Consider the following 14,666-nt stretch of genomic DNA (forward strand, 5'->3'; position numbering starts at 1 on the left):
GGGGGATATGGGATGGGGTTATGGGGGGGGCAGGAATTGGCCCCGCCCATAGCGCCGGTGGGGGCGGGGGAGATGGGAACAGGAATTGGGAACGGAAATGGGGAAATGGGAAATAGTGGGAACGGGAATAGGGAACGTGAATGGGGTCGTGAGCGCCCGGAGCATCGGGGGGGGGCGAGGTGGGGACCCCCGCGCGTGGCACGCTCCGCGTGGCACTGTCACGCCCCGTGTCCCACCCCACCCCCAGGCGCTGTCCGCGGTGCTGAGAGCGGAGCACAGCTGGGGCGGAGCTGTCGGAGGGGGACAGACGGACACGGGGACACGTGGGAACACAGACAGACACGGGGGACATGTGGACACGGGGACATGGACATGGGGACACAGATGGACACAAGGACATGGAGACATGGATGGACAGACATGGGGACAGATGGAAACATGGGCATGGGGACACAGGGACACGGACTGATGGACACAGGGACACAGGGTCATGAGGATGTGGATACGCGGGCATGGAGACATGGACAGACAGACGTGAACAGATGGAAACTCGGACATGGGAACAAGGGGACAGACAGACGTACACAGGGATGTGGGTATGTGGAGACATGGGAACACAGACAGACACAGGGACACAGGGACATGGGGTCATGGCCATGGACAGTCAGACACGGGGACAGATGAGAACATGGACATGGGGACACAGACATGGAGACAGACACAGGGATATGGACATGGATACATGGGGACAAGAACAGACAGACATAAGGACATGGGGATGTGGACAGATGCACACAGGGATGTGGGGACATGGGGACACAGACAGACATGGGGATGTGGGGACATGGACACATGGGAATGTGGATGTGGGGACACGGGGACACACGGACACAGAAATGTGGTCATGTACACATGGGTACATGGAGATGGAGACACAGAGACGGGGACAGATGGATACGTGGGGGTGTGGACACACAGACACAGCCTGTGACACACAGTGACACACACAGTGACAGTCACACCGTGACACCTCGTTACAGCCCTCACATAGTTATAGGGCCACACCCCCCCACACACACTCACAGTTACACAGTTACGCACACACCATGACAACCACTGCACACTGAGAGTTACACACACACTGCTACAGTCACACGGTTACAGTCACATCGTTACACACACACACACACACACACACACACACACACACACACACACGGTGACAGTCACACTGTTACACCTGGTACAACTGCTGCACAGTTACAGGGTCACACTCACCCGCACACTCACATCATTACACCTCATTACACACTCACAGTTACACACCCCATTACGGTCACACAGTTACATACTCACAGTGACACACACCCTGTTACAGTCACACTTACACACACGCAGTGGCACACGCTAAAATCCTGTTGTGACCATTACACGGGGGTTGCGGGGTCACACACACCCCACAGCGCACTCACACGATTATACCCTATTTCACACCCTATTTCACGCCCATTACGGCCGTTACGCGCTTACAGGGTCACAGCCCCGCCGCTGCACGCTCGCAGTGACACAGTCACGCGGTTACACGCGCACCTCACACCCCGCCGGGTCCGTTACGCCGTTACACGTCGTCCCCCCCCTCGCCGTGACGCCGCACTTCGGGCCGAGATGGCGTCGCCACCGCCCGGAACCGCGGGACCAGGAGCGGCGCGGGGGGTGGGGACGGACGAGGTACGGGCGGAGGGGGGTGGGAAGGGGGAACACCCGGGGGAGGACAGCGCGGCGACGCGTGTCTGCTCCCGCAGCCGTCCCTGCACCTGTCCGGAGAACGGTACCTGCGGGAGCGGCCGGAGGTGGCGATGCTGCTGCGGGGGCTACTGCGGTGCGACCCCCAGACTCGACCCCACCCCCACCCAATCCCCGGCCCCATCCTCAAACCTACCCCAAACCCATCCTCATCCCAACCCCGACCCCCTCTACCCTTGACCCCATCCCATTCTCAGCCTCAACCCCATCCCCCCCCGACCCCATTCCTAACTCTGACCCCACTCCCCGGTTCCGAGACCCCAACCCTCGGGATGGTCCCCCAAACTGCAATGCTATGGGCTGCCCCCACCTCGGCCCCACAGAAATCCACCACCCCCCGACGGGTTCTGCCATTCCCACCCCACAGCCTCTTCCCTGCAGATCCACTGCCCACCTCGCCCTCAAAATCCCAGTCTTTCTGGACCCCTAACCCCTCACCCCACCCTCCCAAACCTCATTTGGGGTCACCTCCTAATCCTCACTGCCCCTGGGGGTCATCCCCTCTCCCCCCTGCTGCAGGGAGGTGATGCTGCGACGGCCCCACAACGTCCTGGAGTTCGCTGCAGGTGGGGTGGGACACCGGGGGACCCTGCAGCTGTTGTGGGGATGGTGACACCCCTAGGGTGTAAGGGGACCCCACTGGATTGAGGGGAACAAGGGGGGGACACATTAGGTGGCAGTGACACCATGGCACAGCAGGACCCAATCCCTTTAGGGGGACACCAGCACTCCTAAACCAGGGGGAGCATCTGGGGACATGGACATCAAGGCGTGGTGGATCCACAAGGGGACAGTGGCACCAGGGTGCAAGAGGGCACTGGGGACAGTGACACTGAGGGGTGGGGGGAACCATCTGGGAACAGTGACACCAAAGTGCAGGGACCCATTTGGAGACAGTGATACGAGGCGCGGGGTCCCCATCGGTTGCAGAGTACTTCACAGACCCGGAGCTGCCACGAAGGATTCAGGATCAGTTGGGGACACTACAGCAGCCACAGTGATGGTGACATGTGTCCCTCTGCGACAGCGGTGACAAGAACCTGGTGCTCATGCCCCTGTGTGTCCCGCAGCTGAGCTGGGGGTGCAGGGGCTCCGGTGAGGTCAGTGGGGCTGAGCACTTACCTGGGGCTGTGTATGGGGTGGCCGAGCCCTGTAGGGCCCTAAAACCCTGACCCTGACTGCATTCCAAACCCTACTGCCCTCTTGGGTTGTCCCCCCCCACCCCCCTAAAACTGCTCCCCTTTGGGGTCGGCTCCCAAAACCCTGTTAGGGTAAGCCCTCAAAAATCCCTCTGGGGTCACCCCCAAGCCCCGCTGCCCTTTGGGGTCAGCTCCCAAACCCAAAACCACGTGCACCACCCCACGCTCTGACCCTTTTTATTCACTCAGCAGAGAGGGGGAGTGATGGGGGACTGGGAGCGATGGGGGACAGCTCCAGTGGAGGATCCCAAATCCCCACGATCCCAAAACGAGGGGGCTGTGGGGTCAGAACAGCTCATCGCGCCGTGCTGCCAGCAGTGCTGCCTGCTGTGCCTGCCAGTGCCGGCGCCGCTTTGTCCGTGGCCGCATGAACTCCACCACATCCATGGGGACGCGCACCGTCTCCATCCCGTTCACCTGTGGGGTGGGGAGAGGGGGAGGGGAATGGGAGCAGCCCCACATGTTGCTGTTGATGGGGGCACCCCTCCCCCTCCGCTCAGGGATCCTGTTGTTACCCCAAGCAGAAACTTAAAAAATGGGGGGGGGCAGGGAGGCTCCTCCTTGCCATCCCCAAAATCCCACTGAGATAAAGGACAGCCAACCCCCAAATCCCACTGAAATAGTTCAGTCCCACCCCCAAAATCCCACTGTAGGGCAGGACCCAGCCCCTAAACCCACTGTGTGCAGTGGGAGCAGCAGGACACGCGCAGTGATGGAAGCACAGCCCCTTTCCCATCGCCATCCCCACCCTCACCCTCAGCACCTCACTTCCAATTAGCAGGACCGTAACGAGCCCCGCAACACTGACACAGATTTGAGGCCCTCAGAGATTGAAGGACAACAGCTGATAGTGCAGAGGGGTGGCTCTGCGTGTATGTAGGTCACGGGGATGGAATTTGTTTTTTTTTTTTGTTTTTTTTTCCTGTGAAAAACCCCAAACGTTCCCCCCCAGCCCCCTCAGCAGGGCTGCGGGTTCCTCTCTGGCACAACTATGGGGCCGTGGGCTCTCCCCACACCTCCCACGCTATGGGGCAGGGGCCAGGGAGGCTGTGGGGCGCCGCACACTCACCGTCACGTCGCACCAGTACTCGCCCCAGCGGGTGATGGGCTCATCCGGGAGCTTCAGCGCATGGGGTGGCACCGACACCCGCAGCTGCAAGAGATCAGAGGTCAGAGAGCACCACACTGGGACCACTGTCCTGCCTTAATCTCCTTAAGACCTTAATTAAAGCCCAAAGACGCATGGCACACCCTGCAGAGAAGGGCCTCCACTGCATGCCCCACACTTTGGGGTCGGAGAACCCATGTCTCCGAGGGCACAACTCACGTTCTTGAGGAAGTGCCGTGCCACGATGTCGGTGCTCAGCTCCCAGCGCACGTTGTTCTTCATTCCCACCTCCAGGCGGCAGCTCCGCAGGAACCGCAGGGTCTGTGGGGCGGGGGATGGTGTAGGGGAGTGGGTCGATGCTGTGTGGGGGTCAGTATGGGGTGAAGGATCAACATGGGGCAGAGGAATTTGACACGGGGTGGGGGGTTGGAGTGGGTCAGGGGTCAGTGGAGGCTCAATGTGTGGGGGGCAGGGCTCAATGTGGGAGTGGGAGTCAATGTGGTGCAGGGGCTCAGTGTGGGGGAACAGGAGTCAATTTGGGGGTGGGAGTAGATGTGTAGGAAGCAGGAGTCAAAGCAGGGTGTGGGGGGAGGGGTTGATGTGGGGCACCCCCACCCCGCCCTCACCCTCTCTCCGCTCTGTGTTTGGACCGCCTCCATCCGCCCTTCCTGGCTCTGCAGCAAGAAAAAAGATTGGGAACAAACCTGATGCAGAGGTTCTCCAAAGCTGTCCCTCCCCCCAAACTGCAACCCCTTCACTAACTAATTAACAGCAGAGTGGTTAATGAAGCAGTGCATTAAGTGGCTCACCTGCTTCTCCTCTTCGAACAGCCTGCGGTTCTCTGGCGACGCGTACACAGCCAGCCCCTGCGGCAGCAGCCGGTTGCGCCCCACAGACTTCTTCACAGAAACAGTGTCCCCGCGGTTTCCCAGACCTGTGGGGACAGCAAGGGGCAGCATGGGGCAGCAGCAGCGCCCCAAATCCTGCTGTGGGGTGGGAGCCCCAACCCCAAACCCCATCCAAAAATCCCACTGAGATAGCACAAACAAATAGTGAATAGAGAGGAAATTAGGGGGAAAGAGTGCGGAAATCAGAAGAAAAAAGCGAAAATCAGAAGGAAAAAGAGCAGAAAGGAGAGGGGGAAAAGAGCGGAAATCAGAGGGGAGAAAGTGGAAATCAAGTGTGAATTATGGTTTGGGCAGTCAATTTCCTGCCAAGCAGCAAGCTCATGCTCAGAGCAGTGGCTCTAAAAGAAACTGCGTATCAAAGTTTAAGTTTTTGGTGCTTTCTTTTTTTCTTAAATGGACAACATTTTCTTTTGAAAAGAAAGAGGGCGTGGGGGCACAGAACAGTCCAGCCAACTCCCCCAGGTCCTACACTGGAGGGACAACTGCAGCATCAGTGCAGGTGGGGCTGGGCTGCCAGAGAGGGGCTCTGCGGAGAAGGACCTGGGGGTCCTGGTTGGCCAATGGTTGACCATCAGCTGAACCAACAGTTGATAAAAGGTTGACCACTGGCTGACCACCAGTTGACCAACAGCTGACCAACAGTTGGCCACTGGCTGACCAAGGGTTGACTACCAGTCAGCCAACAAGACACCAGGGTGCCTCCCTCTGCCGTTCCCACTGCCCACGACCCCCTTCCCACCCCCACTCCCACATACCCTCCACTGCCTGTGTCAGGATCAGCTCCAGCTCACCGCGGGGCAGGTGCTTGGTGTCCTCCACCAGTCGGTACACGCGGTACCGCCGGTGCCGGGCCCGGGGGGGCCGTCCCTCTTTGCTGAGCGGTACCTTCCACCACCGTTCCACCACCACTGTATCCTGTGTGAAGAAACTGCTCAGAGCGAAGCCGGGGCCGCCCACTCCCCCCACAGAACCCGGATCCACAGTCTTTTATCCCCCCCCACCCCGAACCCGGTCCTACGGCCCACTCCCCTCCAGAACCCCGCTCCCCGGCCCACTATGGCCCATTACCCCCCACACAACCCCATTCCCCTCGCAGACCCCGGAACCGCCCCCGCTATACTTCCCAGATTCCCCCCCGGAGCCCCTCGACCCTCACCCGCGCATGGCTCAGGCTGAAGGCCCGCCCCGCCGCCCCGAGCAGCAGGCCGCAGACCCGCGTCCACAGCGGGCCCAACATGGCGGCGCCCGGCCCGAGGACCCCCGAGGACCCCCGCACGGGGCTGCCCGCGGCGCGCCTGCGCCACAACACTACGCTGGGCTGCAATCGGCGCGCCTGCGCAGAAAAGCACACGGATAACTACCCACCGCGCCTGCGCACAAACTGAGATCCCCACGCAGCTGACATCAAGGCAGGGAGAACCGTGGGGTGTCACCCCATCCCCAATCCCCTCCCACGCCGCTTGCCTCCCCCCCAGCACCGAGCAGCACCCCCTGCATTCAATGCCCCGTGGGCTTTATTCAACCAGGAAACTAAACAGCTCTTCCCCTCAGCGAGGTGAAAACAACCAAACCGCAACAGCGCAGAGACAACAGTGTGAAAGGGACCCCCGCCGTGACCACAGCATCACTGACCCGATGGGGAACACGAGGAACGAGGCACGGAGTGGCCCTGGGAACACAGCGGGGCAGTGCCCATGTGGTTTCCAGAGAGGGGCTGAGGCGTCCCCATTGAGATTTGGAGACACTGGGGCTGGGTTTGTCTCCTCCTGTGGTTACGTACACAGGGTGACTGGAAACCAGTTCAAAGTCGGTGCGGAGATGAAACCAGTGGTGAAACCGGCGCCCTCGATGCGGGGCGTGCTGTGATTTGGGGCAGGTACTTAGCCTCTCAAAACGCATCCAACACTGTGGCCAGCAGGGGTAGAAACAGCTCTGTGGGGTCCATGCGCCCCATCAGCCCCTGTACCAGACACTCTGGGGTCACCTCTGTGTGGTGGCATTGCTCAGCATCTCTGCACAAAGGGTCAGCCCCCTTTGGAGGCAGGGTGGGGCTGTGGGAATGACAATGCCCCCCCATTTTGTGCCCCACTAGTCCCATCTCCAGCCCCAGGAGCAGGGAGAAAGCTCTACATGGAGGACAGTGCAGCTCACCAAGGTCAGGGCATCATGGGGAGCTCCACTCCAGCACTGCATGGTCACCGCTGCTGGTCACCAAGGCACCTCCTGCACAGAGTGACAAACCCCACACCAGTGTCACAACCCACGCACACATCCCACAGTGCCACCTGCACAGAAGTATGGCCCTATCATGCCACCACAGGGCAGCTGTACCTTGTGGGGCTCTGCCCTCCTCCTCCTCACCCCCAGAGCTGATGGGGATGGGGAAGGGGCTGGCCCCGGGCTGGGGGCTGCTAGAGAAGACAGAGGAGTTGGCATAGTGCGTGGAGTCAGTGCAGAAAACAGAGTCAGAGTCCCCATCGGAGAGGGATGGGCGGCTGCTGGCGTAAAGGGATCCTCTTGGGGTGATGGGACGCGGTGCTCCAGGTGTCACGGTGTGGTGGGTTCCAGGGCTCCCGCGGGCTGTGGGGCAGCAGGAGCCAAGGCTGGGCTGGGCCTCACTGTCGTCCCTCTGAGGCTGTGAGGAAGTGGAAGGGCCAAGCAGCAGCCCCGGGGCTGGGGGCTCTGCATTGCCCCGGAGCTGCTCAGGGCTCTCATCTATGAGCCAAAAGAGGGGGTGGGTCAGGTGTGGGTCGGGCACTGCTTCCCCCACAGAGCTCAGCCCTGTGCCCCACAGCTCCTGATGCTGCTCCTCATGGCACCTCACTGCGAGACTGTGCTCCCCAAAGCGTCCACACCCTGAGCTGGATGGAGACAACATGGGCAGCGGGCTCTGCACGGCCCCCAGTACTGAGCTCAGCTCCCAGAGGCAAAGAACCTTTGGTGGCTCCCAGGGCCCTAGGGGGCTATCAGCAGCCCCCTGGGGGGCATCCCTTGTGTCTCCTTTCACCCCAAACCTCCACATCTGGGGACACAAGGGGTATTGGGGTTGGCCCCACAGAGCTCACCCAGCAGGCTGATGCAGGAGAAGGTCAGTGGCGTAGTGCTGGGGCTCACTGGCAGCTCTGACAGGAGGCTCTCGAGGGAGGTGCACACCATGTCCTCCTGCATGGGGGGTGGGGGGAAAGAGCCATGTTAACCCCACAACACGGGGCAGAAAGGTGAAGCCCCCAGCTCTAAGGATGCCCCAGAGCCAAATTCTGGGGAGAGAAAAGACGCCCTCAGAGCCCTGCTGTCCCCCATCCCACCACAACTCTGCTTACTGGTGTCTCCACTGCACCCTCCGTCGCTGGCAGTGGGGATCCATCCCCCTCCTCCTCCTCCTCATGAGGCCGCAGGGCAGCATGGCCCAGCCGCACCAGCTCGGCCCCGATGTCAAGGCTCTGAAGGGAAATGTGAGGAGGATGAAGGACACCAAACCCTTGCAGGGTGATGAGAGGGGAGCAGAGAGGCACGGGGTTCACCTCGCCGTGGTGGATGTCATACAGCACGATGCGTGGCCACGTGCACAGCCCAGCCTGGGTATAGCTGGAGATTTTGGCCATCAGCGGCTTCCATTGGGCACAGCAGGTGAGGTGGTCGAAAGCATCCAGTGCTGCCTCGTCCCACTGCTCCCCTGCAGGAGGGCCAGGGGTGAGCAGCACCAGGAGAGACATGGGCTCCAAAGAGCCGCCTGCGCTCCTCCTGCACTCACCCACAGGCACAATCCCAGCCAGGCTACACTCAATTGCCTGGAAGGGCAGGCTCAGGAAATCGCTCCTGGTGGGGAGAAAGCGGCAGGCTGAAGGTGAGGGCAGCCCGCATCCTGCTTCACAGCCTCACTGGGCTGCACGTTGTCCTCCTGTGGACGTCCCCCCAGCCCCGCTGCCTCCTCTCCCCTTCCTCCCACACTTACCGCAGTGCTCGCAGCGCCTCACGTGGCACCTCCCCATTGTCTCCAAAATCCACATAGTAGAGGTCCAAGTTGCCATTCTCCAGCATGCCCAGCACTTGGGCCCGGTACCAATTGCTGCTGTCCATGTATGGAGCGGCCACAATGTCCCCTGCCTGCACGGCTGCCAGCTCCGCCTGTGGGGACATGGCATGCCACGTCCTCTGGTGCTGGGAGGGCCAAGGGGACGAGGATGGTGTCCCCTGGGAGTCTCACCATGTGGTTGCTGCCCTGGTAGTGCTGCGTCATCTCAGAGATCAGCTTGCTCAGCTGCAGGCTGCGCTCGCCAACAATCTGGATCCAGAAATGGTTGGGGTTTTCAGCAGCTGAGACGTAGACCTCCAGGTGCTCATCTGCGTGGAAGCTGAAATCGGGGCTGGGGACTGCGGGACAGGAACGCAGAGTGGACAGAGATAACGGGTGGATGGTTGGACTGGATGATCTCAGTCATGTTTTCCAACCTAAATGGTTCTGTGATTCTATGACAAATGTATTCCACCCGAGGACGCGCTGTGGGGCACCCTGAGTGAGGCAGAAGGGAGCAAACCAGAGCCACAAAGCCATCACTCGCCAAGGGACAGCCCAGCAGCATAGGGGGCCTGGGGAGGTGTGGAAAATCTCTCTCCCAGCACAGATTCCTCATAGCAACCTATGGACAATACCAGTACCTCTCACCTTCAAATTTTGGCACCACTGCCAGCTTTTCTGCTGCCTCACTCCTGTCCTGCAGCTCCTCCATGGCCACCCCCCCTGGCAGAGAGCCCCCATTCCCGGCACTGTGCTCCCCACTGGGCAGCAGCAACGCTTCCCTGCGGCTGCCCAGGGGCTCCTTGTAGTGGCCCCGCAGCACCATGGCCTGAGCCAGCTCCTGGCGGAACACTGCGTCCTCTGTCAGCTTCTCCATGATGAGTTTCTGGGGGAAAACAAGAGAAGAGCATGGGGGTCTCATACCACGAGCCCTCTGGGGGGGGTTGGAGGGCTGCTCCAGTGCTCACCTTGGCTGCATCCACCTCCCGCTGTGTCCCTGAGATCTGGATGGACCGCATCGGTGCCAGCATGGCCTCAGCGTTGTGTTGGCACTGCACTTGGGCTCCGGAGCTGCGGCAGATGCTGCGCACCGTCTCACCACCATGGCCTGCGGGACGCAGAGAGAACCAAGAGGTGGGGGGGATTTATGCCAGTGCTCTCCCTCTGTGCCCTCACCCTAGGGAGGGCTGCTAGAAGGGATCAGGGCCGCACCAATGATCCTCCCAACAGCTCTCTGAGGCACGTAGAGCTGCTCTGACACCGGCGTGCTCTCCACCACAATCTGGTGCACGGCAGCTTTGGCTCTGCACACTTGGCTGGGGGAACCCGAGATCAGCAGCAGCTGCTCCTCACCATCATCTTCCCCCTCCAGGTCGATGCGGGCCCCTGTCTCCTGCCGCAGCTGTGTGGGGCACCCTGTAAGTACACCCCCTAGTCCCTGGGAGACACCTCCACGTCCCTAGGGAGCGGCTCTCACCCTTCGGATGGTGGTCCCCTTCCGACCGATGATGGCTCTCACCACCGCCCGCGGGACGCGCACCTCTGCCCCAAGCTCCTCGGCCCCCACCGTGGGCACGTGCAACTCTGGGGGGGGGGGGAGGGAGGCGGCACGGTGAGGGCTTCGTGGGGGGGAGGCATTGCAGCGGGGGTGGCACGGGGGTGGTACAACTCGGGGGTGGACACGGAGGGCTCAGAACACCCACCTCGGCCCTCCCGGTACCGCCGGTACACGATGTAGAGAATGGTGGCCCCAGCGGGGAGGCCCAGCAGCACGGCCACCTTCTGCAGGCCGCTCAGCCCGGCCCAGCTGCCCCGCTCCGACGGCATCGCCGCGCCGTTACCGCCCGTTCGGACCCCTCCAGGCCCTTAAGGCCCGTTCGGGCCCCGCCGGGCCCAGCCAGGCCCCGTTAGGCCCCGTTAGGCCCCGCAAGGCCCGGATCCGTCGCGCCGCCGCCTCACGCAGCCCGCCGCCGCCTCAGGCCCCGCCCCTCCCCGCCAACCACCCAATCAAAACCTCGGCTCCTCTCCTCCCAGCCAATCAGCGCCCGCCAGGCGATGGCCAATCCGTTCTCAGCGCGGTGGGGTAGGAAGGCGGGACCGAGCGACTGCCCTGGGAATTAAGCGGCCAATCGGTGCCGCCGGGGTGGCGCCTCGCAGCCAATCAGCGGGCGTCAGGCAGGCAGAGTGGACCATTGCAGGGTGGGGGAGTTGCCATGCGGTGGGGGGGCGGGCAACGGATCCAGGGACGTTTCTTAAAACTGGGAGAGAGGGTGCAAAGGAGGGGCTGTGGGCATGGGGAGGGGTCTACAGGGCAAGACCCCAGACCTGAGGGCAGCAGAGGGCCCTCAGAGTGGGATCTGGAGAGGAGGAAGTTGAGGGGGGGCCTCATGGCATCCTATGGCCAACTCATGGTGGCCTGCAGTCCCCAACTCACGGTGGCCTACAGCCAACTCATGGCATCCTATAGGCTTGTCATGACAATCTATGTCCAACTCATGGCGTCCTACAGCCCCATCACGGCACCCTACAGCCCTGTGGGTCCCTCCCACTCGAGATATTCCATGATCCCACCATTCCACCCCCCAGCCCCCTGGAAGACACTGTTCCCTTCAGCACACTTTTATTCCCTGCTGTGTCACTGGGGACGGCTCACAGCCAATGGCCCCATGCAGGATGGGGCCAAGCCTCCACCACAGCCTCCAGAGGGTGATGCAGCACCCATGGGTGCCCCCTGCATTGGGCAGGGGGGGATGGGCTGGGGCTCAGCGGGGGCCGGGGGATTCAGACTCAGGGGCGAAGAGTTCACGGTAGAGCGGGGGGAAGGCAGCGAGCGGTGCAGCAGGGCGCAGGCGGCGGAAGGTCTGCAGCTGCTCCATGTGCTGTGAGCACAGTGCCCGCAGGCGGCCCAGCGGCGGCAGCTGGGGGGGGACATATGTGGGACACTGGGGACATGCCATGCCCCCACAGCACCACATGTCTGATGACACCCAACCATGGCACCCTAACGGCCATGACACAACAATGACACTCTATGTCCCATGGCACCCCAATGGCACCCCAATGATCATGAAACACTCATGGCACCCCACAACACCCTACACCCCATGGTACTCCCATGACACCCCATGTCCCATAGCACCCCAACATCACCTCAATCGCCATGGAAACCCACTCCTCATGGAATTCCATATCCCAAGCATTCTATGCCCCATGACACCTCATGTCCCGTGGCACCCCATGTCCCATGGCACCCCATGTCCTGTGGCACCCCAATGGCACCGCATACCTCACGTTCCAAGGCACCCCAATGGCACCCCAATGACCATGACACACCCATGGCACCCCACATCCCATGGCACCCCATGACACCAACCACCCCATGGCACCCCACAGTACCCCATGTCCCACAGCATGCCACACCCTGTCCCCTGTGCCTCCCCGTGCCCCCACCCTGGCCAGAAGCCCCTCACGCTGCGTCCTGTGCAGCAGCAGCCGGAAGGCCACCTCCAGGCGTCCCTGCAGCCAGGCCACCTTCCCCGGGTCCTGCAGGCATGGGCGGGCTGGGGACAGGGACATTGCACGTGAGGGTGGGGTGGGATGGGGATTGGGACAGGATGAAGTTGGGGATAGGGATGGGTATGGCCAAGGATGGGGACAAGGACAGGGACTAGGGATGGGGACAGGGATGGGGCAGACATGGACGAGGACAAAGACAGGATGGGGACAGGGATGGGCAAGGATGGGGACAAGGACAGGATGAGGTTGGTGCAGGGCTGGTGACAGGGACATGGATGGGAACAGAACCAGGGCCATGACCATGGGATGGGTATTGCGGTGGGGACAACAGGACGAGAAAGGGGACAGGACATGGGGCGGCCAATGGTGACATCCATCAGATAGCACCGGAGATGGCCACCCAACCCCACCACCCAGCACCCGCTTTGGGATAAAACTCAGCGATATGGGCACACCCCAAGGGGGGGACATGGGGACAGGGAGTGGCATGTCCCTCACTAGCATTGACGAGGACGATGGCGCTGAAGAGGGCCACCTCCCCCTCTGAGAAGCGCAGAGCACAGAGGTTCTGTGCAAAGTCGAAGATGGAACCGATGAGCTCGGGGCAGCCTGTGGGAACCCTTGTTAGTGGCCCCATAAGAACACGTCCCCATGTCCCCAGTGTCCCCAGTGTTCCCAGCCCTACCCAGTGACCTGAAGAGCTCAGCGCCAGCGTACTTGCCCTCGAAGAAGACGGTCCGGTTGTCAGGGTTGAAGGCCCGGCACATGCGCACCAGCACTACCTCCATGGCGCCTGCCACCGCCACCGGGATGGGGACAGTGACAGTGGTACCAGGACAGACAGGGACAGGCGGCACAGTGGAGCTTGGGGCTGAGCTTTTGTCCCTGTGGCTCTGGCCCTTGGGGACAGCTACCTCCCCAGTGGTGACCCTAGGGGACTGCCACCTCCCAAATGCGGACCCTTGGGACTGCCACCTCCTCAGTGGGATCCATGGGACTGTCACCTCCCAAATGGGGATCCTGGGACTGCCACCTATCCAGGAGGACCCTTGGGACTGCCACCTCACCAGCAGGGTCAGAGTGGTTCTTGGGGACTGTCACTTCCCCAGTGGAATCAGAGCACCCCATAAGGGCTGCCACCTCCCACTGGGACTGGAGCATCTCATCACCCTGGGGCTGGGGACAGGGACAGGGGATAATGACAGGGCACAGCCCCATACCCGCCTTGAGGAGGACGATCTGGTCATTCTGGCAGAGCTCCATGAAGCCACGCAGCCGCTTGGCAAACTCCACCACGCGCTGGATGGCCTCGGTGAGACGGCACGCGCAGCGCTGCCACATCTCCTCTGGCGGCTGCAGCACCCAAGGACAGCCACGTCCACAGTGGGTTCAGAGAGGTCCCTGGGAGCTGTCACCTCCCCAGTGGGGTCAGAGTGGCCCTTAGGGATTGTCGCTTCCCCGGTGGGAGCCTTGGGACTGTCACAGCTCCTTAATGGGACCCTCGGGACTGGCACCTCTCTAGTCAGACCCTTGGGACTGTCATCTCCCCAGCAGGGACCCGTGATGCTCCCCTCACCTTTTTCTGGAAGGCGCAGACCTCCTCACGGCTGAAGGTGTCTCCGCGGCGCAGCTGCAGCTCCTCAGCACACAGCTGGCACGTCTCACGGTGCGATGCCAGGACGCTCTGTGTGAGCAGCTCTGGGGGCCATGGGGACATCATGGGGACATCATGGGGACATCATGGGGACATCATGGGGACATCATGGGGACATGGGGACAGGAGAGGGCTGAGGACATGGTCCCCAAGGTGCCAGGTCCCACTGCCAGCTGCCAATGGAGTCGGGTCCCGCCAAGATGTAGCACCCATGGGTGATGCAGCCTGGTCCCATTGCCACTGAACACCCAGGAGTGATAAAGCGTGATATCAAAATCACCGAGCACCCACGGGTGATAAAGCCAGATCCCATTGCCACTGAGCACTTATGAGTGATGGAGCTTAGTCCTAAAACTGCTGTGCACCAGATCCCATTAGAATCATAGAATCATAGAATCATAGAATTAGCTAGGTTGGAAAAGACCTACAAGATCACCTAGTCCAACCATCCACCTACCACCAA

At 61.5% G+C, this 14,666-nt stretch overlaps 4 protein-coding genes across 21 annotated transcripts in view; 1 reads left to right on the top strand and 3 right to left on the bottom strand.

The window, feature by feature from the left end:
• Positions 1,197-3,064, top strand: RIIAD1 (regulatory subunit of type II PKA R-subunit (RIIa) domain containing 1). Its single transcript, XM_021376425.1, has 4 exons — positions 1,197-1,728; positions 1,803-1,879; positions 2,323-2,369; positions 2,734-3,064. Exons 1-4 carry the CDS (start codon positions 1,666-1,668, stop codon positions 2,802-2,804), a joined length of 258 nt encoding a protein of 85 aa, XP_021232100.1. The 5' UTR covers positions 1,197-1,665; the 3' UTR covers positions 2,805-3,064.
• MRPL9 (mitochondrial ribosomal protein L9) lies at positions 3,164-6,356 on the bottom strand. Its single transcript, XM_021376414.1, has 7 exons — positions 6,175-6,356; positions 5,774-5,933; positions 4,920-5,044; positions 4,737-4,784; positions 4,330-4,431; positions 4,072-4,155; positions 3,164-3,419 (listed from the first exon to the last, which is right to left on the bottom strand). The coding sequence occupies exons 1-7, from the start codon at positions 6,253-6,255 to the stop codon at positions 3,288-3,290; spliced, it is 732 nt and encodes a 243-aa protein (XP_021232089.1). The 5' UTR covers positions 6,256-6,356; the 3' UTR covers positions 3,164-3,287.
• On the bottom strand, positions 6,511-11,025 carry TDRKH (tudor and KH domain containing). Of its 15 annotated transcripts, none has more exons than XM_021376403.1 (14): positions 10,737-10,860; positions 10,511-10,617; positions 10,246-10,435; positions 10,002-10,141; positions 9,682-9,919; positions 9,223-9,389; positions 8,971-9,143; positions 8,770-8,834; positions 8,540-8,691; positions 8,339-8,458; positions 8,084-8,180; positions 7,350-7,733; positions 7,170-7,241; positions 6,511-6,687 (listed from the first exon to the last, which is right to left on the bottom strand). In XM_021376403.1, exons 1-13 carry the CDS (start codon positions 10,858-10,860, stop codon positions 7,183-7,185), a joined length of 2,016 nt encoding a protein of 671 aa, XP_021232078.1. In that variant the 3' UTR covers positions 6,511-6,687; positions 7,170-7,182. The 15 variants fall into 15 exon arrangements, 14 of the variants coding, with proteins under 14 accessions (XP_021232078.1, XP_021232077.1, XP_021232076.1 ...); XM_021376402.1 differs by having other exon boundaries at positions 6,511-6,950; XM_021376401.1 differs by having other exon boundaries at positions 6,511-6,978.
• Positions 11,637-14,666, bottom strand: part of RORC (RAR related orphan receptor C) — a 9,738-nt gene continuing 6,708 nt past the window's right edge. The window contains exons 5-10 of one of the 4 annotated variants that reach the window (XM_021376391.1): positions 14,126-14,247; positions 13,770-13,902; positions 13,235-13,342; positions 13,048-13,158; positions 12,484-12,593; positions 11,637-11,912 (exon numbers count right to left, since the gene is read on the bottom strand). In XM_021376391.1, the coding sequence (XP_021232066.1) occupies positions 11,796-11,912; positions 12,484-12,593; positions 13,048-13,158; positions 13,235-13,342; positions 13,770-13,902; positions 14,126-14,247 (701 nt within the window). In that variant the 3' untranslated portion in view covers positions 11,637-11,795. Of the gene's footprint in view, positions 12,594-13,047; positions 13,159-13,234; positions 13,343-13,769; positions 13,903-14,125; positions 14,248-14,666 lie in introns of all 4 variants that reach the window. The other 3 variants (XM_021376392.1, XM_021376390.1, XM_021376389.1) reach the window with 3 other exon arrangements.

This window comes from Numida meleagris, chromosome 24 (genome assembly GCF_002078875.1).
Source record: "Numida meleagris isolate 19003 breed g44 Domestic line chromosome 24, NumMel1.0, whole genome shotgun sequence".
Taxonomy (NCBI): domain Eukaryota; kingdom Metazoa; phylum Chordata; class Aves; order Galliformes; family Numididae; genus Numida; species Numida meleagris.